The following is a 27,483-nucleotide window of genomic DNA, read 5'->3' on the forward strand; positions in this document are numbered from 1 at the left end:
ATGGATAACACATTAAAATATAGACAATAATTGAGTGGAACAACTTAAGAATACAAATACAAGGAGGCAATAAAATTTTTTATAAAAGTCTATAGTGTCCCTCACTGCTGCAAGATGTTGAGTGATCTGGGGATAAATGATTGTCTATGTCTCTCTGTACGGCTAAGTGGTATCTTGTAGCTGGAAGTCTGACGGCGTAGTTGGTAGGTTGTCCGTCTACCCGGCTCAAGGAACTGTTGGCAAGGGTGAGTGTCATCCGCCATCACCCTCCTGAGTTCACGTACGGATGCCTCACGTCTCCGCTCCTCCAGGGTCGGCAGTTGACCGGAAGGAATTCCAATGATTCTGCAGCAGATTTTCTGTACTTTCTCGAGCTCGTCAGCCAACCCGCGAGGTAACCCTCCCCACACTGGTGATCCGTATTCCAGCACTGGTCTGACAAATGTCTTGTAAATTTGTAACAGAACGTCTGCTGGAAGCCCCGCTCGTTTGGACAGTCGCAAGTAGTGAAGGCGAGGTCGGACCTTGGACAACATGTATTCAACGTGTGCACCCCACGACAGGTCGTTACTGACGATCACCCCTAGAAGTTTGAATGCAGGAACTCTCTCTATAGTCTCTCCGTTGAGCGTGAGTGGAGGGGAAGTCACAGACTCCCTACGACAGCTAATAACCATGTCTTTGGTTTCCTACGTTGCTGCCATACTGTAGGACTTAGCCCAAGTGTCGACTTCATTTATGGCTACTTGCATTTGACCTGGTAGTGATCCCATAAGAAGTTCCGAGTTCGTTAAGTCATCTGCGTACTTGACCGGTGTAACACTCTGTGGGATGTTGTTGTCAAGGCTGTTCATAGCTAGGACAAACAGAGATGGCGAGATGATTCCTCCCTGAGGTGTTCCAGCTAGCACTGGTCGAGGGGCAGAAATACGCGAATCCCACCGGACACGCTGCATACGGTCACTCAGGTAACTTCTCACGCAACTCCACAGGTCCCGTCTGATTCCCATTCTTGCCAGACTATGCAGAAGACTACCGTGGTCGATCGTGTCAAACGCGCGACTGAAGTCGACGAACGAGACATGTACATCCATTTTCGGCTTGCTGTTGAGCGCATCATGCCAGCCTTGTTATTAGATAGATTTAAGCAATGTCTAGAGTAAGATGTTCAAGGGTCACAACCCGCCATACGTGCTTCTACGTGCCGTCTACGTGCAAAAACGTGGGCAAACGTAGGACGTCCGTGCGTGGTGAGTACCGCCTCCGTACGGAATCCTACGGATTTGGGAGCACGCAGACACGCCGTAGAACTTTAAGTGCATGTAAAACTTTTTCTACGTGCGGTCTGCGGATTCACCACCCGTGCGTGCGAGTACGAGCGACGCGCGTGCCCCGGACGTACTGTGCGTAAGACGCACGTGTGAGTACGGCCTCCTTGCGGTAAAGTTGCAATCGCACAGAGATCGTACGTTGTAAGCACGTACAACTCACTTACCACTTGCGCAACGTACGGTGCACGCAACCCCTCACGGCCAAACTTGGCGTGCAGTCCCCGCTCTTACACTTTGCGCAACCGTGCGAGTGACGTGCGTAGACGCCACTCCTTCCCCACGTTTTCAGAAAAAACGTAGCAGACGTAGCCTCCCGAAAAACGTACGGAGAAAAAGCACGTACGGCGGGTTGTGACCGAGGCTTTAGGTGTAACAAGTCGATTTGTGTAATGTAGCCAGCTGCCGCCGCGCCGTATGCCCGCGAAGCTGGTGTGTTACGCCGAAGGGCGGTTATACCGGCTATACAGATACAGATACAGATACAGAAAACATAACTGAATGAATGAATGGGTGGATGAATGAATAAATGTATGGAGTTGTACGTGCTTACAACGTACGATCTCTGTGCGATTGCAACTTTACCGTAAGGAGGTCGTACTCACACGTGCGCCTTACGTACGGTACGTACCGGGCACGCGCGTCGCCCGGGTGGTGAATCCGCAGACCACACATAGAAAAAGTTTTACATGCACTTAAAGTTCTACGGCGTGTCTGCGTGCTCCCAAATCCGTAGGATTCCGTACGGAGGTTGTACTCACCACGCACGGATGACCTACGTTTGCCCACGTTTTTGCACGTAGACAGCACGCAGAAGCACGTACGGCGGGTTGTGACCGAGGTTTAAATGAATGTCTTCTACGCCCTCTGTCTGCAGGTTGTCATCATCACGGCCTGCTACAGCCAGATGCTGCGGCGTCTGTGGACCCGTATCGCTCCGGACGGCGGCCTCACCGAGACGGACCGAATCATGCCCCGCAGGTAACTTTTGCTTCTTTTTAGACGTCATAAAATTATCCTCACTTATTTGCATATTTACTGCAGATCTAACCAGAACTGTTTGTTTCTGCAGATATAACAAGAACTGTGTGTTTCTGCAGATCTAACCAGAACTACTGTGTTTCTGCAGATCTAACCAGAACTGTGTGTTTCTGCAGATCTAACCAGAACTGTGTGTTTCTGCAGATCTAACCAGAACTGTGTGTTTCCACAGATCTAACCAGAACTGTGTGTTTCTGTAGATCTAACCAGACACCCAGAACTGTTTGTTTCTGCAGATCGAACCAGAACTGTTTGTTTCTGCAGATCGAACCAGAACTGTCTGTGTCAGTAGATCGCAACATTTGTTTTGTAATAGTATGTTAACCTGAAGTGTAGCCGACAATGTAATTTTGTTGTTTTTTTCTTCTTGTGGCTAGCCCTTTATAACAGCCTTCGGCTAGTTGGGCAATCCTGGCTGTATATACAGTCTAATAAATCGAATCAAATCAAACTAGTTTGTGTCCACAGATCTAACCAGAACGCCATGCAGCAGAAGCGCCGCACCACGAGGATCGTGCTGGTGGTGGTCGTGTGCTTCACGGTCTGCTGGGGGCCCATCATGATCCTGAACCTGGTGAAGAGTTACCATGGCAACGCCTTCCCGCTGGACTTCTCCATGTCCTGTGTGAAGATCTGGGCCCACTGCATGTCGTTCGCCAACTCCTCCGTCAACCCTTTCGTCTACGCGTTCATGGGGGGCAACTTTCGCAAGGCCTTCCGCAAGTCCTTCCCGCGCTGTTTCCGGCGGGCCCGCGTCGCGCCGCAGGGGGAGGAGCCTTACTCCAACAGCGACCACGTCAGCCTGCTGTCCCGCCGGCAGGGCGCCTCCCAGCGGCGGGACATTCCACTGCAGCCCATCAACGAAGCAGGCCACACCAGCCAGGGCACCACAAGCCCGGCTATGGGCACAACTAGCCCGGCTTTGGGCACTATTAGCCCGGCTATGTAGGCACCATGAGCCCGGCTATGGGCGGTACTAGCCCGGCTATGTAGGCACCATGAGCCCGGCTATGTAGGCACCATGAGCCCGGCTATGTAGACACCATGAGCACGGCTATGTAGGCACTATGACCCCGCTATGTAGGCACCATGAGCCCGGCTATGTAGGCACCATGAGCCCGGCTATGGGCACCATGAGCCCGGCTATGGGCACCATCAGCCCGGCTATGTAGGCACTATGAGCCCGGCTAGGTAGGCACTATTAGCCCGGCTATTTAGGCACCATGAGCCCAGCTATGTAGGCACCATGAGCACGGCTATGTAGACACAACTAGCCCGGCTTTGGGCACTACTAGCCCGGCTATGTAGGCACCATGAGCCCGGCTAAGTAGGCACCATGAGCCCGGCTATGGGCACAACAAGCCCGACTATGGGCACCATGAGCCCGGCTTTGGTCACTACTAGCCCGGCTATGTAGGCACCATGAGCCCGGCTATAGCTAAGGTCCCAATTACGCCGGTGCCCGTCGGGGATGTAGCCCCGGCTGGCCCCGGCCGGGTTCAGGAGTCGAGCGGGCATCGGCTGTCGTGGTCACAATTAAAAGTTTCCTTCAGTAGCATTTTGTTTGAAATTTTGTCACCCTCTTTGGTCGGTATCCGGCAGGCACCCGGCAGGTACCCAGCAGATTCTCTGACGATGTCTTGCATTGACCTATACGTAATGCAGAATTCACGTATTTGTTGTGATCATTTGATCTGTGAGGTCACACATTTTACCCGGGTTTACGAAGTACACACCTTTATTCCGTTCATCTGGTCTGTGACGTAAGAAATGTGTCCCGGTGGAATGCCGGCAACCGGAGGGGTACCTCTCGGTGTTCTCACGATGAGGTCACGGCGTCTTTTTGTCAGCGGGGCCCGGGTAGAATTTAACTCAGAATTAAATTCTTATCGGGGCCCCGACGGGCCAAAAAATAGCCCGGTAGCCGCAGGGTGCCCCGCGGGGCCACGTCGGGGTCCCGCCCGGAAGTGGTAAAAAACAGCCCGGGAGCTACCCGCCAGGGCCCCTTTTCCCAATTGGGACCTTAGCTTAAGTAGGCACCATGAACCCGGCTGTGGGCACCATGAGTCCGGCTATTTAGGCACCATCAGCCCGGCAATGTAGGCACCATGAGCCCGGCTATGTAGGCACCACGAGCCCGGCTATAGGCACAATGAGCCCGGCTATGTAGGCACCATTAGCCTGGATATGTAGGCACCATGAGCCTCGCTATGGGCCCCATGAGCCTGGCTATGGGTACCATGAGCCGCGCCCAGCTATGAAGGCACCATGAGCTTGGTTAAGGGCACAACTAGCCCGGCTATGGGCACAACTAGCCCGACCATGGACACAACTAGCCCGGCTACGTAGGCACTATGAGCCCGGCTATGTAGGCACAATGAGCCCGGCTATAGGCACAATGAGCCCAGGTTTGAACCTCACAATGCATAGATTATGTTAACTTAAAAGACCTTTGCACGATTAGGGATCAAATGAAATTCTGTTGGGTAGAGGAGACCACCATTGAAAGAAGATTATGCTAAATATAATCTATCCTCGATAATCATCGAGACAAGAAGACAATAGACTTGCAAGGCTTCTAAATATCTCCAATGTCTTTGCATTATGTGTGCCGTGATTTTTGTGAAAAGACTAAAATTCTTATCATTCTGTGACTGTGGTGTTCGTGTAATCATTAGTGAAGGAACAAGCTGCAAGTTTCCATACTGTACGCTCACGTTTGATGCTATTTGCAGAGAGAGAAATGTTTAAGTCTGTGAGCTGATGCAATGTTAATGGTTCAGTGTAATATCTCCCTTTCTGTGCTGCTTTAGGGTGTTTGTAACGTTGTTTTCTACATTAGAATACGTCTTGAATAAATTCCAAAATGCCAATAGATTATCCGCACTTTGCAATGTAGTAGGTATTTTTAAATGTTATGTTATATATATCAGGTCTTCGTCAATGAATAATCGTATATTCTAGCATGTTCCTTAAACACCTAGCATCTAATATTCTATATTTAGGCAATGCATACTTGCAAGGAGACGTAATCTCAGTTTTTGTGTAGTGTGATGACAGTATCATTGTCAAGTATTGAAATTGTCTGATTCTGTATGCTAATATAAATTATTGGAACACAATCTGTGTTTTTGTGTAGTCTGATGACAGTATCATTGTCAAGTATTGAAATTGTCTGATTTTGTATGCTAATATTGGAACACAATCTCTGTTTTTGTGTAGTGTGATGACAATATCATTGTCAAGTATTGAAATTGTCTGATTCTGTATGCTATTGGAACACAATCTCTGTTTTTGTGTAGTCTGATGACAGTATTATTGTCAAGTACTGAAATGTTTATGTATTTTAGTATGCTAATATTGAAACATACGTCTGACCGTTTCCAAAATCATATCCAGTTGCTTGAGCAACTGCTTTTTGGCGTATCTTATTACCTGGATGTCTGACCTTCATCGACGTTATTGTTGTCATGTCTAACTATACGGATGCTGTGAAGGTTTTGGTGTGGATGGGTTTATATTGTACCGTAAGAGTGCCAGCTAACCAAGATGGTGAAATGGAGAAGAACTAAGTATAATTACAGGCACTTCACACCTACGCAACGTGTATCGACTACCGAAGGAATTACTGTAAACTACTGTTATACATACTATATATGGATATGGACATTGATGTTTGATGTCAATAAATATAGAGAAAGATGTAGGCATCTGTGATGTCCTTTTTTATCGTTACGGTAGATATCAGCTAAGTTCTTTTTTGGCGACGCCTTTGGGGCGGAGGCATTTGTGCAAGTACTACGATCGCTTTGAAAGAATTTCAAAAATTGCACGAATGCGTTCCCTAGGGAATTGCTTTTGAGGTAACCTTCGGCCATGCGGTCTTTGGACTGAGAAGGAAAGGCTTATGTTACCATGCATGCGAAAGGCACGTTTTCGGGCAAACTGTGGCTTTTTGCACACAGAATATTAATAATTGTCTTTATTGATATTTCAAATCAAGACTTCAATATTTCTTCTATCAAGACAGAACAAATTTTGTTGCTCATAAGAAAGAACAAAGAGCAGCATATTCAAGCTTATAATGCTTCAAATATTTTTTTAGTTTCAACTATATGATGCTGGTCGTTTTGTATAACTTAAATGTGTGATACATGTAATAGTTTTCTGTAATGTTTTGTGTAAGGGATTTTATTCACTTGTTTGTTTTCTATCATGTATGTTTGTGTCTGTTGACGTCATTTTGCATTTCTTTCTTTGACACCATATCAGTGTAATTTTCTGCGACTGGTTAGATCTCTGATTTCGCATAGCCTGGTGTCCAGCCTTGTTAGCTTTAGTCCGCTCCCCAAGATCCGCTCCCCGCCAAGCGGATCTTGGGGAGCGGGCTGAAGCTAACAAGGCTAGCGCTGGACACCAGACTACGATTTCCAGACCTGTGACTGAAAAGCAAAATGTCTGCCATCATGTCCATTGCAATTGTTGCGCAATAAAGATTGATTGATTGATTGATTGATTGATTGATTGATTGATTGATTGATTGATTGATTGATTGATTGATTGATTGATTGATTGTCAAATCTAAGCTCATTTCATTTGACCGAAAGGCCTGAGGAGGCGAATTGTCACAAAAGAAACATCCCCCCCAAAACCTGTGATATGGCGAGAAATATAAATTCAATTTCATTCAAGAAGGTAATAACCCTTACTGTGTACAAATACAAAAAAGACCTTAGAACAAATAGTATAACCTGATTCATATATTGTCTTGTATGTAGGTTTATTTCGTTGTATCTGTCTATATGTCTACATGTTTAAGACCTTACGAAAGTCACTGTACTTTTGTTTTGTCAAGAAACTTCATTATAATTCTGCTGGGAGAGGCAGCAATCTAAGGGAACTGCAGCATACAGCACTGGCAAACTGATTGTAATTAACGTAAACCGATAAACAAGCTGGAACTGGAATATTCCCCACATTCTCCCTTGCATGCCAACCTTGCCCTAAACCCAAGGCTAATGCATTGCCTCAGGATAACTCTGCACGGATTCACGAGCGAGACTTTGCTCCATACCCAGAATGGAAATCACTTTAATTTGCACATTACTTTAGTATTGTGCTGTGTCGACGTTGTCGAGTGGGAGGCCCGTGGATGACACATTGACAGGTGGAGCAAGATATCTCGCGCTTCATTATAAAGCCACTGAAGCCTTGTTCATGTGAAGTCACCCAAACCGGTAACTCACATTCCTCACATCTGGTCCACGTGCCATACATTCCTTTGAAACCGTGTCCGATCACAATTCGCCTGAGCTACATTTATTGCTGTTTGATGAAAACACGCAAGGTAGAGTGTTATTAATGTCAGAGGTCAACGACCTGCTTGCTGGTGCCCCCCTCCCAGCGTATCTCGGCCGAATGCCGACGTGGTCCCGCCAGAGGCGGTGCAGCTCGTCCTATAACGGACACATTATTTGACCATCACTGCTCTTTAAGTTGATGCCACGTAAAAGTTGGTATTGCATATAAATAAAGAAATATCACCCATTAATTCATGACCAGGCAAAGTTACATTGAAATCACACGTTCAGACGCAAATCGCGATGCGGGAAAACCCATTCGAAACCACCTCTAGAAGTGGTTTGGGATCGAGGCGCTTTCAATGTGATTTGGAGTGTTCAGATGGAGCCACTTGAAACCGGCGTCGGGGTAAGCCACATGTAAAGCGCCTTCACTGACTTCACATGAACACGGCCTGAGTTTTGTTTCCTTGTGAATAAGCACGCAACCATACAGAACACACTGTGTACTCGGTCTACATTCCTGATGTTCCTGCACTAAACAAAGCAACAAAGTACACTTAATTTCCTAAAATATTCCCTAAAACCATACATTTGAAGTTATAACTTATTTGAGTGTTGGTTAGAACAAAATGGTTCCCGAAAGCGTTCAAGCGTCCAAGCAAGTTTTATTCCCGCCTGGCTTTGGGGCAAAGACCAGGAACCATTAAAACACTTACAAGTGAGAAAAAGGCGTTGTGAGTGGCTTATTTATCTTTACATACTTCGATGTTTGTTTTCTTTAGATGTGTTGTGTCATGTTATGTTCAATGGTCATGTTATGTATGGATGTATATACACTATGGGCCATTGAGACTGTCCGGGCCATTGAGTCCGTATGAACAGAGATTTCTTTTCATGTACGCTAAACTCAACCCTAGGCAGGGAGTGTACAGGTTTGTTTATTTGTTTGTTTGTGGATTTTTCTGTCAGCGATTTTTCTGTCTTTAAGACGGAGAAAAAAAAACTAACAGGCTAAATATGGATCATTTGGAAAATCATAACATACATGCTTCCAAGACAAAGTTCATGCATCTAAACCCTACTACTGACAGTTTACTTTTTGCCACTGATGGCACTGAAATCGAATGTGTTGCGGATTTCAAATACTTAGGGGGGTACTCTGATAGTGTTCATGACATGGATGTGCGGATCGCACAGGCATGGAGTGCTCTTTACTCATTACATAAGGTTTGGAAAGCGCCTATTAGAAAACAAACTAAGATCAAAGTGTTTAAGGCATGTATTGAAACAATTCTTTTGTATGGGTCAGAATCATTGGTCATGAATATGTCGCATTCTAGAAAACTAAACGGAACATACACGAAGATGCTGCGAGTGGTTTTCAATACACCGTGGTGGAAACATACCAAATGTAACTTCAGTAGTCAAATGTCGACGACTAAGCTTGGCCGGTCATGTAGTACGTAGTGAAGAACCAGCCAGTAGGCTTCTACTCTGGAATCCTGATACCGGTACGAGAAGAGTTGGACGCCCAAACACTACGCTTAAGAAACTTATTGAAACTGAAGGGACATGAACTCATGTATGTGATGTATGACAAACAGTTTTGGCGAGCTAACTTTGTATGCTCCACCTCTATTATGGAGGATGAAAGATGATGATGATGATGGTGATGATAACATACATGCAACATATGCAGTTAAAGGTTGAAATACACAACCACACCACCACCACCCCAACTCCAACACAGATACGGGTGCCCTGAATTTACTGTTTTTAAACTAATGGTGGTGGCAAATACTAGATGGAGGAAGGGTTTCAGAAAATTATGCGGATACAGTGAGTACCTGCTGGAACAGTCTGGCATATGTAGTAATACTCAGCGTCGCAGGGTGCGTCGTACCACTTGTCTTTTAGGCATGGGGATAGGTATCCGGAGTAAGCGACGCAGTCGCTTTGGTCCTGATTGTTGCTCGGTTGTCCCTGACCCCAGGAGCTGTACGGCCCAAGTGCAGAACCGTCCATCCACTCAAACCGTCCCTCTTCGCACCGATCGTGCAGACCGATCCAGAAGAAGAACTCATCGCGCACGGACATGTACAGGGAGATGAGGAAGGCGTTGGTCTCGGCGTCTCGGGGCATGGCGAGGGTGCCGCCGTCTGCACGACAGGCCGCGCCCGCTTCGCTGAAGGTCTTGGATGTGTTAAAGGCCTTGTAGCAGATTCCACGCCACATTGTGTAACCTTCGGGACAAGATGCTGGAAAATAAGGTTTATATTAGCAACAGGTCATAGACGGGTCATATTGAAAATCATGATGTACATAAAATAAATATACACTCGGCGCTGTATTCGAAATACGAATATTTAATATGACATATCGTATACATATGCTATGTACATGTATACATATGCTATATGAATTAAAGTTCACTTATGAAAAGTAATGAAATCAAATTCTTTTTTTTTTATTTATGTAAATTTCATACGGGTTATGGGGGCGTGCTTGGCTTCCGGTGTGTTTTCATCGTCGTTCGGACGTGTATGAATTAAATGACTTAGTCTTAAAGGCGACACCAACCACCCACCCGCACAAACAAACACACACACACACACACACACACACACACACACACACACACACACACAAACACTCACACACATGTAATAGTGGCCTGCATTATCTGACGTTTTCAAATAGATCAACATAAAGAGCAAACAGAACAGCTGATAAATATTTCATAATTACGCAAAGTCTTCTCGTTCAGGCGCTGCTCCGAGGTGGCGGTTCGGTTTCGCTCGCTGTCCAGCTCACGTTTCAATGCGTCAACAGTGTTGGACAGTTGACGTATGTTGTCTTGGTCGCGCTTCAAGGCGTCAACAATGGCGGACATGTCGGCTTGGTCGCGCTTCAGGGCGTTGACAGTGGTGGACAGTCGGCGCAAGTCGCGTTTCACAATTGTCGACAATTGAGATATCTCCTACAAACGAATTTACGTACGTCAGAATACCGAACGTAAGAAGCAAGCTTACGAAAACTGCAGAAAATTATTTCCTGTACCCTCCTTAAAAGCAGAATGAGAACGTGGCATGATTTCCGAGATCTCATACCTCCATGAAATATGGGCTTGATATGTAAATTTAGATTATGCAAATGACCTAGACATTAACATAATAGATACATCGTGATGTTAACTTTTGATTCACTTACACATGTCCCAAGAATGAAATTCCCATCATTTACCACAAAGGAGTCATAGAATGTTCAGATTAATTATGCAAATTAGGTTCATATTTGCATAATTGGTGGCTGTTGATATTCCACCTTCCATAGATTATAAACATTACATGTATGAAAGTCCCATGATGTAAAACACTTGAATTTGCATAATTTGCATCCATCATTTGCATAATTTGCATCTAATAGTGTAGATCTCTGTCTAAGCTACCCACATACCAAACATCATAAAAATACATTGTTTCTATGTTGATTTATCGAAAGGTTTTGCCAGAACTCCCTCCCTGCAGTCCCAGAACAAGCTGCTAGGGGGACCAAACCCACACCACTTATTCCTGACTATCCGCCACTCAAAAGTCAAGACCATAGCATGTCCAGGACAACAGATACAAAAACCGGAAGTTCTGCTGCAGTACCAAGGTCATCCAACAGAAGGCCCATATTTGACCTTGACCTTTGTCTTGATACGACCTACCTACATATCAAATATCATCACAATCCATAAAGGCGTTCTCAAGTTATGCTGGCTACAAATGTGCGGAAACACACACATACACACAGACACACACACACACACAGAGACACGCTAAAAACAATACCTCCATTTTTCATGGAGGTAATAAGAAAAACAGATGAACAGAAAGCTTAATGGTACACGACCGTTACCTGTTTGTTGCTGAACGTCAGAGGGGCGAGTCCCACGACGCCCAAGCTCAGTAGCATGGCGATGCCGGCGGCCAGACAGATATGGCGGGCGCGGAGGAAGCTACAGACACCACGGCGGCCGCTCGCTCCACCCGGATACGCGCCGTCTGGTAGGAAAAACATACTTCGCTCAGGTTATTGTTTACGTCCACATTTGCGCATAGTAATGCTGAGTTTAAACAAACTTACACATGTCATGAGTATGAAATACGCAAAATTATCAGTAGGGGAAAATAGCATTATCGTATTGACTTTGCAAATCAGAACCTAATCTAAGGATGCAAGAAGAGGGAGAAACTTAAAACATTTTACCTGGTATGGTGGCGTGTGTGACGTCGTTTATATTTTCATCGTCGTTCGCACGTGCCTGGTAATCAGTCTGGGGTTGGTCCATGGGTGGGTCGTCTGGACAAAAATTACAAAGACTTAATATAGTCATTTGTAAAAACTATTAAGCCTTTAACATACAAAACGAACAAGAATTCAGAGATTTCATAACTGAAGTTATGCTGACTACAAATGTGCGAAAACACGAACACACACACACACACACAGACACGCCAAAAACAATACCTCCATTTTTCATGGACGTAACAACATAGGGGCTATATACGATTGACCTCAACAACAAAGCACAAAAAAAGTTTTCGAAAATCAATAATGGGTACTACATGTACTTAAATATATTATTAATATAAGTTGTTGAATATTCGTAATTCGAAACTACCCGGCCGGGCCCCGGTTTGGAAATGTGACCTCAGCATTATAAGGTAAAGAATTTGCATGTTTATAGTGGTTTCTTTCGTGCTTGAAATAATAATTTGGTACATTACGAAAATGTGGAGTACTTTCAATGAACTATTTTTAAAGTATATATTTAATAAAGTTTTCAATAAAAGCCTACAAAAGTACCGGAATACCATCACCACGGTGGTAAAATCTGGGCTGCAAAGTTCCCACATGTCATAGAACCCGAACTGTGTTCGATCGTGTTCGATCTGGGCAATTCGAATCGAACCCGCGTTCTATTTCGGGGTCACCTGCGGTCATTTACAATAAAGCGGCAAAACAAGCCTTTCTGCCTCCGTGCCTTGCAACAGATAAAAAACAACACCTTTCTATAGATAAAAGCCTGAGGCTATTGACAGGATCGTCCTGTCAATAGCAGAAAATATTGCACTGCTGACAGGACGATCCTGTCAATAGCAGAAAATACTGCACTGCTGACAGGATCGTCCTGTCAATAGCAGAAAATACTGCACTGCTGACAGGACGATCCTGTCAATAACAGGAAATACTGCATTGCTGACAGGATCGTCCTGTCAGCAGTGCCATTTTTGACACTATTGACAGGATCGTCCTGTCAGCAGTGCCATTTTTGGCACTATTGACAGGATTTTTTAAATCTTCCATTTTGGGCTGTATTGACATGATTTCTTCATGTTTTCATTTTTTTTAACCATGTTTTCATTTTTTTTCAGTCAGAAGGCATATGCTACTGTACTGTAGATTAGGCGTTTCACGATGGCGGCTATCATCGCGTTAACAGCTAGTTATTATCATTACAGAGTACTCCAGCAGATACATGTCAAAACTAGACATGCTCAAAATATAAATACAGGTGAATTTCACGCATAAGCTGTCTGAAATACGAAGGCAGTTGTGTTTACATAAGATGACAATAAAAAAGACAAAAAGAAGTTTGATCTCTATCCTTTATTCTTTCAACCAAGGAGGTTAAAATCAGACCTCCTTGTTTCAACAACTTCAACAAATCAAATGGAAAAAGGTAAGCAACATATAACTATAAAACGTGTAATAGTAATAGCTCACAAATGCTACATATTTACTCTACTCACTCTACTCTACCCATTATAACGACAAGCTCATGAGGTCTCCAATCGGTTTTATACATCTGCTTGGATCCTTGCATGACAATGGAATCGAAACCGGCATTGGAAAGGGCATCCACAAATTCTATGGCATTGTCTGTATAGTTGAAATTTATGTTATGTACCAGTAGATGCCATACTTTGTACGCTGTACTATTGTTGTGCAATAAAGTTATCATTTATGTCTCCTCAATATTGGAGCAGGACTCCTACCCGGCCTGAACAACTCTACTCTACTCTACTCTACTCTAATATGATGATGACATTACGCGCAATACAGTTCTACAACTGACTGGAAAGGAGGACCTAGAAGTAACAGTGACTATTTACGATTTAGATCTATTTAGTCTCCACCAGACTCTTTTGAAGTCTGAATAAATTGTAGAAATCGGCATAAAAAGAGTATAGCTAGCCAGGGGAGTTGGTCGGCCATAGAGGGTCGACTATTTATTCAGCCTGCAAAAGAGTCTGGTGGAGACTACGCAGGGAATACCGTACTGTTGTGTTGCCCGCCTACTCGGCTGATCGGAGACCCCAGGGCCTGGGGGACCCCTTCACTCATCACTAAGCTATCACCTCGGGGTCCCCTCATGGACCAAGCAACACACGTCTCTACTTAAATAACTGAAGGAAGTCAATTTGCTGGAATTCGTCTATAGCACTGCTGTAGTTAGCCGGATGGCATCCAGGCTAGGCCATATTGTTTATACGGTGGCTGTTCTTGATTGCAGGGTAAGGTTTCGAGTAGACCTTGTCCGCCATCCTTTCACCCCGACGCGCTGTCTCGTACCCGCCGGTGGGCCGCTGTGTCATTCCCGCGGCGCCGGCCGTAATGGCTTACTGTCGCCCCGACTAGCCTCTACCAGGCACCGCGGATCGCTGGAAAAATAGTAGAAATTGGCCGAAATAAAGGGCGCTACCGAGCGGGGGATCAATGTATGCACGACGATCTGCAGGGGCCGCAGCGCAGGATCGTAAAAAATGGCCTAATAGCATACATACTAGTAATAACACCTACATAAGACCTACACGAACCAGCGCCCACCCCAAAATTTCCAGTATGAAATAAAAATACCAAAATCTTATCGATCCTGTCAATAGTAGAAAAATTTGCACTGCTGACAGGAAAAATCCTGTCAGCAGTGCAAATTATTCTACTATTGACAGGACGATCCTGTCAGCAGTGCAATATTTTCTGCTATTGACAGGACGATCCTGTCAGCAGTGCAATATTTTCTGCTATTGACAGGACGATCCTGTCAGCAGTGCAATATTTTCTGCTATTGACAGGACGATCCTGTCAGCAGTGCAATATTTTCTGCTATTGACAGGACGATCCTGTCAATAGCCACAGGCTTCTAGCCTAGTAATTGATCGTATGCATTCCGTAAAATTCGTATGTTTCTAGTAAGGATCATGTATTCCGTAAACTTCGTATGTTTCTAGTAAGGATCCTATGTATTCCATAAACTTCGTACGTTTCTACGGTNGTCCAAGAATGAAATTCCCATCATTTACCACAAAGGAGTCATAGAATGTTCAGATTAATTATGCAAATTAGGTTCATATTTGCATAATTGGTGGCTGTTGATATTCCACCTTCCATAGATTATAAACATTACATGTATGAAAGTCCCATGATGTAAAACACTTGAATTTGCATAATTTGCATCCATCATTTGCATAATTTGCATCTAATAGTGTAGATCTCTGTCTAAGCTACCCACATACCAAACATCATAAAAATACATTGTTATAATAATTTTTAAAAAAAGTGAATTTATCGAAAGATTATCTAAAAACAAAGCGCTCAAACCTTCAGATCAGTCTAAGAAAACCCAGAAGTGCAAACCATTGACCAACAAAAACAAGGCTAACATCACTATTCCGTATGTCCAAGGAGTATCTGAGAAACTCCGACGGATCTTCCAAGACTTCAACATAGCCACTAACTTCAAACCTCACTCAACCCTCAGACAAAGACTGGTACACCCTAAGGACCGACCTCACAAGGGTACCAAGGCGAATGTTATTTACAGACTCAAATGTGAGGAGCCCAATTGTAACAACACCTACATCGGAGAGACAAGTCGACCGCTTAAAGTAAGGTACAAAGAACATTGCCGACCTAGTGCCAACGGCTACTCCTCAGCTATTCTCCACCACCTACAACACAACCAGGGTCACTCTTTCAAACTCGAGTCCACGGATGTCTTAGACCGCGAAACACGCTGGTGGGAACGGGGGTTAAAGAGGCAATATATGAAAGAATGTACAACCCCACCCTCAACAGGGAAGGGGGGCTACGGGTCGATCTTTCCGGCACTTGGGATTTGGCACTCCCAGCCCCGAGGACAGACAACACTTAAGCTCCTGTCCTGTATAACAGGAGCTTTCAGACTAATTTGCATCATCTTGTCTTGACTTGTCTGACTTTTGTTCCTTTTTCGACTTCCAAAAATTTGTCTTCACTTTATTTGCATATCAATCAACAGGTTGTGTATATAAACCTGCTTTCCCCTCTGGTCTCTCAGTCACTGACGAAAGCTAGTGGATACTAGCTGAAACGTCTGACGTTTTCAAAATCATATCCAGTTGCTTGAGTAACTGTTTTTTGGCAATTTATCGAAAGGTTTTGCCAAAACTCCCTCCCTGCAGTCCCAGAACAAGCTGCTAGGGGGACCAAACCCACACCACTTATTACTGACAGGAGAAACTATCCGCCACTCAAAAGTCAAGACCATAGCATGTCCATGACAAACGATACAAAAACCGGAAGTTCTGCTGCAGTACCAAGGTCATCCAAGAGGAGGCCCATATTTGACCTTGACCTTTGTCTTCCTATGGCCTACCTACATATCAAATATCATCACAATCCATAAAGGCGTACTGAAGTTATGCTGACTACAAATGTGCGGAAACACACACACACACACACACACACACAAACACAGACACGCTAAAAACAATACCTTCATTTTTCATGGAGGTAATAAGAAAAACAGCTGAACAGAAAGTTTAATGGTACAAGACCGTTACCTGTTTGTTGCTGAACGTCAGAGGGGCGAGTCCCACGACGCCCATACTCAGTAGCATGGCGATGCCGGCGGCCAGACAGATATGGCGGGCGCGGAGGAAGCTACAGACACCACGGCGGCCGCTCGCTCCACCCGGATACGCGCCGTCTGGTAGGAAAAACATACTTCGCTCAGGTTATTGCTTACGTCCACATTTGCGCATAGCAATGCTGAGTTTAAACAAATTTACACATGTCATGAGTATGAAATACGCAAAATTATCAGAAGGGGAAAATAGCATTATCGTATTGACTTTGCAAGTCAGAACCTAATCTAAGGATGCAAGAAAAGAGAGAAACTTAAAACATTTTACCTGGTATGGTGGCGTGTGTGACGTCGTTTATATTTTCATCGTCGTTCGCACGTGCCTGGTAATCAGTCTGGGGTTGGTTAATGGGTGGGTCGTCTGGACGAAAATTACAAAGATTTAATATAGTCATTTGTGAAAACAATTAAGCCTTTAGCATACAAAACGAACAAGAATTCAGAGATTTCATAACTGAAGTTATGCTGACTACAAATGTGCGAAAACACACAGACACACACAGACACACACAGACACACAGACACGCCAAAAACAATACCTCCATTTTTCATGGACTTAACAACATAGGGGCTATATACGATTGACCTCAACAACAAAGCACAAAAAAGTTTTCGAAAATCAATAATGGGTACTACATGTACTTAAATATATTATTAATATAAGTTGTTGAATATTCGTAATTCGAAACTACCCGGCCGGGCCCCGGTTTGGAAATGTGACCTCAGCATTATAAGGTAAAGAATTTGCATGTTTATAGTGGTTTCTTTCGTGCTTGAAATAATAATTTGGTACATTACGAAAATGTGGATTACTTTCAATGAACTATTTTTAAAGTATATATTTAATAAAGTTTTCAATAAAAGCCTACAAAAGTACCGGAATACCATCACAGACCAATCAAGGTAACTACTTAAAAGAAACCAGCAGCTTTAGTGCAGTTACAATCACCAAGGAACGAAAAAAAAACAGGATGCAATAAAAGAAACGTTTTACCTGGTACGGAGGCGTGCGTGGCGTCGTGTGTGTTTTCGTCGTCGTTCGCACGTGCCTGGGGTTGGTCCATGGGTGGGTCGTCTGGAAAAAAATGTCGGACGGAGTCGGCCGAAAATTTGGGTACGTCCCAATTTACTCAGTGTTGGCCTTAACGTTCATTTTGTCACAATGAAATATACGGACATAGATTAACTTTCATGCTAAAAAAATTCTTTTGGTACATTACGAAACTGTGGAAATTACTTTGATAAACTTTTTAGAACGTTTTCAACAAAAACCTACCAAAGTACGCGAATAGTACCACAGGCCAATCACGGTAACTACTTAAAAGAATCAATTAGCTTTAGTGAGGTTACAATCACAAAGCATATCAAAACAGGATACAAGAAATGAAAGAAACTGAACCCTATCTAGACCGGGCTTTTTTGGGCTTGGTGGGACCTTTCTTGTAAAAAGAAATGGAAGTTTTGATGAAATTTTAAGGAAAATAACCTGTAAATTGCTGTACTAATGATATGGTCCGCCATCTTGAATTTTGGCCAATGACGTCATAAAATTAGCATAAATTATGCATTTTTGATTATAGAATTTACATATAATTATCTGAGATGTTATTAATATTAGAAATCATGTGTAACTTAACATAAAACCCATAAAATTCTATTGTTGAAACTAAAATTACTAAATTTAGCAAAAAATGCCTGTCAGAAACCCGTTGCCATGGCAACACAAAAAAATAATTATCCTATTCCAATGATACAGAATTGTTGCCAACAAAAAGGAAAAGTCACCAAGTTTGGCCGTTCTAGCTCTAGCCGTTCAGACGCTACGTGACATCAAAGTTGGCGCGGGCACTTTTAGCCCCCCCCCCCCATCCTAGATTGGGTTAAAGAGGAAGGTTGGACTATAAAACCACCCAATAAATTCGGGTACTGTAAACTCTCACAGCTCATTCTGCAGCTGGCAGCCGTGGTGAACACATGGGGAGAGCTAGGCTGAGATAGTATACCAAGTACACCTCTTCAACATTATGTGGAGACATGGATATGTACATGAAAAGTACATATAATATTTTACTAAACAACAAGAATATGGACTAATAACTACACAGGCATGTAACTATGCCAATCCTGGTAAAACTGGGACTTCATCTATTCAGCATTTCAGACTTGGATTCTAATATAATGCAAGAAGCCGCCAAATGTGTTTCTACATGTTTCTACATTGTATATTTGTTAACATACAACTATCATATCAATAGAAATCTAGTTTGGCTGTGGATAAGACGTGCAATTTGTGATTACAGATATAAGTTTTTGAAACAAACATGGAAGCTTGACAGAGGCTCATCTCTGCTGGAATTGTTCAAATTGGAAACTGTAGGGCCTTATCGTGTATAACAACTGCCAAGTAAATGTTACATGGATTGTGTTTAGGTTTGCTGCAACTGTACATTCCTTGTATGGCAATGTTTTGTTGAAAAACTAGTGAAGATAAAATACAACATTTTTCAAAACTTCAAACGTCAGGTAATATGCAAATCACTGTCGTCTGCTCCCATTGTTTCCACTGGCAGTCGGGTTCAGACACCCCGTGGCTTATAATCCATTTATGATGTTGGGAGGATGTGCGGGGTCAATTTAGCTACTAGATCCTCACAGGGGATAGTTTCCTTATTGGTGGAGGACCCTGGGTCCTCCAAATTCCTCTTTAAAACGTTTTACCTGCTATGGTGGCGTACGTGGCTTCGGGTGTGTTTTCATCGTTGCTCGCACGTGCCTGGTAATCAGTCTGGGGCTGGTGCGTTGGTGAGTCTGCTGGGCGAAAAAAAAACAACAAAGATATAAAAAAAGTCATTTGTGAAAAATACTGGGCCTTGAACACACAAAACGAAGAAGATAGGGAATATGAACGATTTACCTGAACTAAAGGCGTACATAGGGTTGAACATTTTCGCAGCGGCGTTCGCAAGTGATTGCCAATATGACTGGGGCTGCCGCATACGTGTGGCGCCTAACGAATTGAAAAAAAAAACATGCAGTTATCCATAGATAATTTGAGGCGTTTAATACAAGGTTGAAGATGCAAACATGAAAAAAGACTGTAATTAATGTACCTGCATTGGAGGCGTACATTGGGTTGGGTAATTTGGCAGCGGCGTCCGCACGTGATCGCCAATAAGGCTCAGGCTGCTGCATGGGTGTGGCACCTGAGAGAAATAAAGAAAAATTCATACAGGAAGATAGGATGCTTATCTTCGTCTAATCGTAAAGTAACAAGGAAGGAAGAAGAAGAAAAAAACAATGAAATACAAGGAATAAACATTTCTAAATGCCAGACGGCAATTCGATATGGGCCACTGATGGCAAAAAAAAAGATTGAAATTCTTTTTTTTTTCTCCAAAACTTCTGAAAAAAAAGTTTACTGAAGTTTATATGATAACCAAATTGTAAACGCTTACTAGTGTCACCATCCTGAGACTGTTGCTCCTCTTCCAACATGATGGTTTCTGGACAGCGAAAAAAAACACGTCCTACTCCTGCAAGGCTGTTGACGACTCACGTAGAGTCCTAGACAAAAGGTAATCTGAACCCAGATCCCGTAATCTGAGATTAGAGATGATTGAAGCCGCTCAATAAAAGAATAACATCAAAGCAATGCTTTGAGACCCCAGCCAGTTCGGATGCGGAATATTGAAAATGGCATACAGTGTACATTGTCCAATGCATGCTGAATTTTCCCCTGAATTTTAGCCAATTAGTAAATTTTACATGCACACATTGATAATATTCTTTATGAAGCTCAACGAGGTAAAATGTTCAAAAGGACACGATATGTAAGAGAGGAAAACGTTCAGCATTCTTTTGTTAGGAACAAACGTACCTTTCAAAGTTTTACATCAAGTAACAAAAGACGCAAGTACCGAAACAAAGTCAAGATGTTGTCGGTTATTGCTAGAAGTTGAAAAAAAATGAGTGATAAAACCCGTATTTATGTGTTTAAAAATTTGTTTAGAAATCGTGATCATGTATTTCCACCTTATACCAGAATTTTGTTGCCACCATGTACCAGCTTGTTTAACCAAAATGTAATATCTAAAAGATATCACCACTTTTACTTGCTTTTTGTCCGTTTCTTTACGCCCACAATAATTATCTTGCTGCTAAGCTGCCAGAAGATCATGTAGATTACTTTATCAGAAGGAGTCCGCTCTTTGTAGATCTTGTGAGAAATATGAAAAGACTTCTGTTTTAGATTAGACGGGAGTCTTGAAGACACTTTTTTTTCTTCGTATCATTCAGAGCTGATTTTGTCATTACGACAGATGGCACTCGTAATGCTTCGGTCCCGATTGAAAAAAAAGGGGCCCTGCTGGGTAGTCTCCGGGCTGTTTTATGGGACTTTCCGGCGTGACCCCTACGTGGCCCCGCAGGACACCCTGCGGCTACCGGGCTATTTTTCGGCCCGGTGGTGACCCGAGAAGAATTTAATTCTGACTTAAATTCTACTCGGGTCCCACTGACAAAAAGACGCCGTGACCGAGCCTTGAGAACACCAAGAGGTACCCCTCCGGTTGCCGGCAATCCACCGGGACACATTTGTTACGTCACAGACCAGTGAGACGTCAGTGTGACGTCATAGATCAAATGATCATAACAAAAGCGTGAATTCTGCATTACGTATAGGTCAGTACAAGACATCGTCAGAGAATCTGCCGGGTACCTGCCGGGTGCCTGCCGGAGACCGACCAAAGAGGGTGACAAAATTTTTAACAAAATGCTACTGAAGGAAACTTTTAATTGTGACCATGACAGCCGATGCTCGCCCGACTCATGAGCTCGACCGGGGCTAGTCGGGGCTACATCCCCGACGGGCACCGGCGCAATTGGGACCGAAGCTTAAATATGGCAGTGTCATAATCGACCATTGACACTGACGTCGAGGCCATATCAATTGTATATATTAATGTTGCACACGTACGTAACAATGACACGACAGGGACCTCTGTCGTCCTACGCAGACCATTCACAAGACATGCAAACAGGCTTAGCAAAATACTTTAGAATTATTCTTGCAAATGACTTTTGCTAGAATATTTAGTACGAACACACAAAAATATACCCTAATTGGTTCAGGTTTCGTTCTGGTGGTCACATATTTGACGGGAAGACCGTGCAAAATCTTAAAATTCATTCATTCTTCTTGCTACTCTTGCTTACCGAACATGAAATATCCCAGAAGTTTACCGATACCTCCTTTTTCTCCGTTTTGACTTATATAATATAATTACGCCCACAATAATCTTCTGGTTGCTAAGCTGCTAGAAGATTACATGGATACGTTATCAGAGGAAGTCCGTCCATTGTATATTTTGTATGAAAGTCCTTCGACTTCGAAGCCAGGCCCTAAGATGAAAGATGCAAGGAAAATTATTTGGATAGGAGGATTAGGGGCCACGGTAGTCAGATTTGTGCAGAAATGTTAAAACCTTTTTTCCACAATTTCAAGGCCTTTTTTCAGCCCTCTGAGTACTTCCTTCAGAAAAGAATCCACTTTTAAGGGTTGTGTTAACATTGTGAATTGAATTGGTCTGCGTGGTACGATGCGTAATTGTAATGTACCTGTTCACCCCCATGAAACTCCTTCCTCTTCGCCCCCGCCGTTCTGCTTCGCCCCCGCCCCGTTCTGCTTCGCCCCCGCAAAAAATCTGCTTCGCCCCCGTCGTTCCTCTACGCCCCCGGCGCAATTCTGCTTTGCCCTCGTCCTTCTGCTTAGCCCCCAATGGCGGCACAGCTCACAGTCGACACGAAAATCGTCTGCAAAATAACAATAAAGGCTGTGCCGCCAAATTTAAAGTAGCCCATGCTCCGGCAAACATTCTGGACCACCTTTCTGCCAAGTGGCGTTGCACAAATCCTTCCCATTCAAAAGTTTACCCCTACCTCACGGCCCGTCAGTGGTTCTTACGTTTATAAGTACTGGCGGGAAATTTCACTCACGGCTGGACAGACGCTAGGCTGATCGCCATGGAAGGTGGGTACTAATTAAAGCCAACTTGGATAATGGCGGGATTTTGTATCAGCCAATTGAACAGTAACTAATCGTGTTCCTTTTGATACAAGTAGACAATAGTGAAAAAATGACAGCTATCAGTAATAGCGTTAAGTTAAAAATTGTGCTGCAAATACTAAGTAGAATTTATAAGGCAATACCTTGCTGTGTGAGGTGACATGGATTTAGAATGCTGTGTAAAAACTAGACGAGACCACTGAAGGGCCTGGGAAGTCCATGGTAGTTATAATTAATTATAATTAGCGGCAATACAGAGCCGGGCACCCAGGCTACCGAAGCTTCACGACTCATACTGCCGATTCATAATCATAAATTCCGCAAAAAGCCAGCATGTGTCGGCTTGTCGTATACCTCGCTAAGTACTGCCGCAAATTCCCAATACCAGCTTTGTATTCCTGAGGTTTAGGAACATTTTTATTTTGGTCGGCATTTTTTTTATTTGCCCGCGCGCATGAGTTTGGGGGTCTTCAGAGGATGTCATCCATAAAATTAAGTCGCGTGGCATAACTGATCAGTGCTCATGTGGCCGTGGGAGCATGTTCTTTTCTTCATTTAAAGCTTGTATAATCATCTCATGCTTCGCTGCTAGACACGTTTCTCCTGAGCTGAGGTACCATTAGCTTTAGGTAATGGCCATGGACAGATGCAGCTAGGTCGTGTAGGGCAGACAGTACTATTAGATCTTGCCATAGGAACACATGCTTAAATACACTATTTCAACACCTCATGAAAGTACTTACCCACACTCCAATCTCAAAAATTCTTCTGCACCAGGTAGCCACAAGGGTCTGCTTCCCACATATAGAAAGAAAACAGGGGGTCGACCACCTCAAATTCCCACCACAGCTGATGATAGTAAACAAACCTCAACTTTGACCTACTTTTTCCTTGGTATCCATCCGCCTGGCCAGACAAGACCTAACCACTCACATCTCTCACTACGCCCACTAAACTGGTGAAATAAACAAAACTTGACCAATGTAGGAAAGTTTAGACCCTACCTGTGCCTTCCAGCCCAAAAATCTCCAAAATGGACCAAAATTTTCAAGAGAAAAAAGGATTTTAAAAGGTATTAACTAGGCACTACAATCGTGTTCCCATTTTTTGGCCTCCACTGCGCAGCGCAATTGTGACGTCTGCCCTGTACGTTCGTCGGATTGAAGCCGGTGGCTGCAGTGTAATCACGCTTCACTGGGCGGCGCTTTAGGACCGCCGTGACACGGCCAGGTGCAGCCACTTTATTTGGACGTTGGGCGTTCACAATGACTTAAAGGTGCAGATAGAGTGACGAAAAGAGCACGGTAGCAGCTAAGCCGTGTATACTTAGTGGGCAGAAAGAAAAGCAGCATTACAATACAAAAGAGAAAATTTGTTGTGAAATGTCTAGTAATGGTCGAAGTTGTCTTCTTAATCAGATTAGCAGCTTCATATTACAAATTATTAGATATGGCCGTTTAGAACACCTGTGTAAAGAAAATCACGAGGCTCGTTCAAAATGGTGCTTTGCTACGACGGGAAAGCTCAGGGATGTTATTTTTGTACAACTTTCCTGGTACGTTTTCAAGTCATTGTTGGCAGAATGTCTCTCTAAACTACATGGTAGATACATGGGAAGTTTTTGCAGTACGTTTATTACCATTCTCGTGGTGTTGGGAGGAGAAAATGCGGATTTTCTGACCTGGAGAATTTGGGGGAAGACAACAAAATGGCGAGATAGCCAGGAAGAAGTGCGCGGTTTGGAGATGACTTCGTTTTTCGTACAGGTAAGCAACAAACTATTTGGCTGACGTTATTCCCTAGCATAGCGAGTATGAACATGTCAAATTCAATAATTTGTGAAAATTTTTGTTTCGTAAAAGCTGTGTATTTCTGTAACATTTAACTGACCATTCCTGGGTTGAGACCGGCTTTGAAGGAGTCAATTTTGCCGCGTTTTCTTCCGTTCATGGTGCACGTTAAATGGATGTGTACAATGTAGGTCTCATTGGTCAGTCATACGACGTTCATATTTGTTTTTCTCGGCGTGGTTCAAAGCACCTGTTGGAATGTGCACGTGTGCATAATCAAAACCCTCTGATGTTCCCACCCAAATCCTCCCAAGGCTGGAAAGTCAAAGGTTCAAAACGTCGAATTTGGTATGGAGGTAACGTGGTCAAATACCCTCAGGCGTTTCTTCTCTCCATTTTTTATACTTACTTTTACTTAGGCCCTTCGCCCCTGCCAGGGCATAGGCCACCGATGATGTTCTTCCACTGCACTCGTCTCTGGGCCTTCTTCCTCAGGTCCTGCCAGCTGGTGCTGATACTCCTCATCTCCTCCTCCGTGTCCCTTCTCCAGCTGTTCTTTGGTCTACCCCTCTTCCTCTTACCCTGTGGATTCCAGGTCAGGGCCTGCTGAGTGATTTATCCATTTTTTATACAGGCTTTTAAATTGGTTTTATTTGGGTTTTTACCATATATGGTATCCATGACCATATTTGGCACACATGACCTACTTACTCATCAGCAGTTTCTTCTTGCTGATTGGCTGTTGGGATAATGTGATCAAACTTAGGATACTCAAACAGATACAGGATTGTATGGAAAGATACATCGAACTTTCAACGTGGCTTTTGGGCTGGGTATTGAACCCTAAACACCTGACCTCTCACGTATGTGGCAGCTCAAGGATTTGTCAACAACGGAGGCAAACCCGGAAGTAATTCTCCAGGTATAACATATCATTTTTTACGCATTTCGGCCATACCTAGTATTTCTGCCACTTGTGGGATATGTTAAATCAAGCCTGGACCCTCAAAACCCTTTCAACACTTTAGTTTTGTCCCGACTGTGCCCTGTCGCGGTGTCTAGTATAACGCGGTTGGGGCGGGTACTCTTCGGGACTGCAGGATCTCTTCCCCGCCCAACTCAGTTAGGTTCCTCGGTAGGTTTTACACGATTGGAGTTCGTGCAACTCCTACAGGCGTAACGCTCCTACCGGGCGGTCTGTTGAGCTGGACGGGGGAAAACTGTCAGAGCCCCGAGGACAGCCTGTTCCAACCACGATAGACTGGGTACGATTGAGGCCACGAAGAATTTTAGGGTTGTTGTTCCAGTTTGTGACAAAGGTCCGTGACCTGTTAAGGTCACCAACAACGTAAACAATCGGGATTCCAAAATGGTAGAGTATTATGCTTACAACACCTAGTATCGACGAGCAGATCGAATTAGAGAGTATAACTGTATGATTACAAGACTTGGAAGACTGGTTGTGCATGTCCATACTGTGTCGAATATGCGACATAAAAACAAGTCTATCCTACTACAACCCCCAACCTCATTATATACATACCTGTTTGACCGGAAATTCGCGCCACAGTGCCCTGATATTACCGACCATGTTTACAAACCTAGATATATACACACAGGTGACCACAGGTATGGATCTTCGTCAACAAAGAACACGGGCGTCCTATGTAAATTTGTTTCTATGTAAATACAGTGGTGTAAAACCAATTTCACACCCAAGTCATAAAAGAGAAAGAAGGGGTGAAAAACGGGTTATACAGGTATGTGTGAAACGCTTCCTTGCCGCCTGGACCATGGGCGGGTGCGTAAATCGGCTCTCCGGGTGCTAGTCATTCTGTGGGCCGCTAGATTGTATTGTACTAGGCCAATAATGCCCTTGACTAGACGTTTAAGTCTATCAAACCTCCCTGTATGTACACAAAATCGAGTCTATGGAATGAAACATATTCAGTAACGTTCCTACCGTAAACAATGCACGTGTTTCACACTTCCTAGCTGAGGTGTTAAATGCAAATGTTAAAATGGGGTACTTTTCCATTGTGTTCTGTTGCAAAACAAACACTTGGAATTAACCCCAAAATTGCATAACTAGCACAGAATAGAACAATAGATACGGTGTCGCTCACTCCAGTTTGTGGAGTGAGTAACCCCCAAACACTGTCTTACACCCCAAAAATAGTTGGTAGTGACAGGACAACAAGGATGTGATCATGAGACGGAACTCGAGGCTTTATCTTTTCAAACATACAGACGAGGGCCTGCATGGGGGTGTAGTGATTACGAATTGCGCAAAATTTTCGCCGCGGCGCCGATTACGAATCACGTTAAAGTCTCAAAGCTGATTACGACTTTACGCTTGTGGCTAATGTACTATTACGTTGATTTTTGGGAGCCTGCCTACGGATTACGAAGACTAAAAAAGCCTGATTACGAAAAAGGGCATGCAGGCCCTCACAGACGGCGTCCCTGACGAGCACTGAAGAGCCCGAAGTCGCCAAGTAGCAGTACCTAAGTGATTATGGGATACGAATTCAAACGGACCAATGGGAAAGGTCCTGGGAATCACGTGAAGTCAAGCTGGTGTGTTAAAACGAAGGGCGTTTATACCGGTTATACCAGGACCATACAGATACAGACACAGATACAGATTTTACACGTTGACACGTTGACGTGTTTCTTGTACGTTGCAGTCAGTCTGAGTCTTACCTGCCTACAGCGCGCTGTCGTGAGAAGAGAGACCACGTGTCAACATGGGGTAAGTTTATTCCTCCCTCGTCATGTTTGAGAGCTTGAGAACTCCATTTTCAGAAGGATTTCGTCCGTAAGTAGAGTAAGTTCGTCCGTAACTAGGGTGAAAACTGATCGAGAAATTACTATTTCGGTTACTCGTATCAGTCTAAGTCCACTAACAAACTTACATTTATACTCTGAGTTAGAGGGGAAATGTAGACATCTGTCGAGGTACGGTGTTTATCGAATTACTGCCAAAACCTCTCTGATC

General features: G+C 43.8%; 2 protein-coding genes across 2 annotated transcripts in view; one reads left to right on the forward strand and one right to left on the reverse strand.

Annotated features, from left to right (window-relative positions):
* LOC109471234 (G-protein coupled receptor 54-like) overlaps nt 1-3,318 on the forward strand; it is a 9,327-nt gene extending 6,009 nt beyond the window's left edge. The window contains exons 5-6 of the mRNA XM_019770513.1: nt 2,206-2,309; nt 2,838-3,318. Coding sequence (XP_019626072.1) covers nt 2,206-2,309; nt 2,838-3,318 — 585 coding nt within the window. The remainder of the gene's footprint in view (nt 1-2,205; nt 2,310-2,837) is intronic.
* A 6,112-nt stretch (nt 3,319-9,430) lies between these two features.
* Nucleotides 9,431-20,104, reverse strand: LOC109471235 (C-type lectin domain family 4 member M-like). Its single transcript, XM_019770514.1, has 5 exons — nt 20,084-20,104; nt 19,739-19,831; nt 11,576-11,721; nt 10,421-10,652; nt 9,431-9,930 (listed from the first exon to the last, which is right to left on the reverse strand). Exons 2-5 carry the CDS (start codon nt 19,818-19,820, stop codon nt 9,491-9,493), a joined length of 900 nt encoding a protein of 299 aa, XP_019626073.1. The 5' UTR covers nt 19,821-19,831; nt 20,084-20,104; the 3' UTR covers nt 9,431-9,490.
* Between the last annotated feature and the right edge of the window lie 7,379 nt (nt 20,105-27,483).

Source organism: Branchiostoma belcheri, unplaced genomic scaffold (genome assembly GCF_001625305.1).
Source record: "Branchiostoma belcheri isolate BF01 breed outbred unplaced genomic scaffold, Haploidv18h27 scaffold241, whole genome shotgun sequence".
Classification (NCBI taxonomy): domain Eukaryota; kingdom Metazoa; phylum Chordata; class Leptocardii; order Amphioxiformes; family Branchiostomatidae; genus Branchiostoma; species Branchiostoma belcheri.

Excerpts from the sequence above, each read along its gene's own strand:
- LOC109471235 (XM_019770514.1), bottom strand. The coding sequence starts at position 19,820 with ATGCAGCAGCCTGAGCCTTATTGGCGATCACGTGCGGACGCCGCTGCC. Across the intron at positions 11,722-19,738 it reads AATGTACGCCTCCAATGCAG|ACGGCGCGTATCCGGGTGGA; the intron begins GTACATTAATTA and ends TTTTCCTACCAG. Across the intron at positions 9,931-10,420 it reads CCTGAACGAGAAGACTTTGC|CATCTTGTCCCGAAGGTTAC; the intron begins GTAATTATGAAA and ends CTTATTTTCCAG.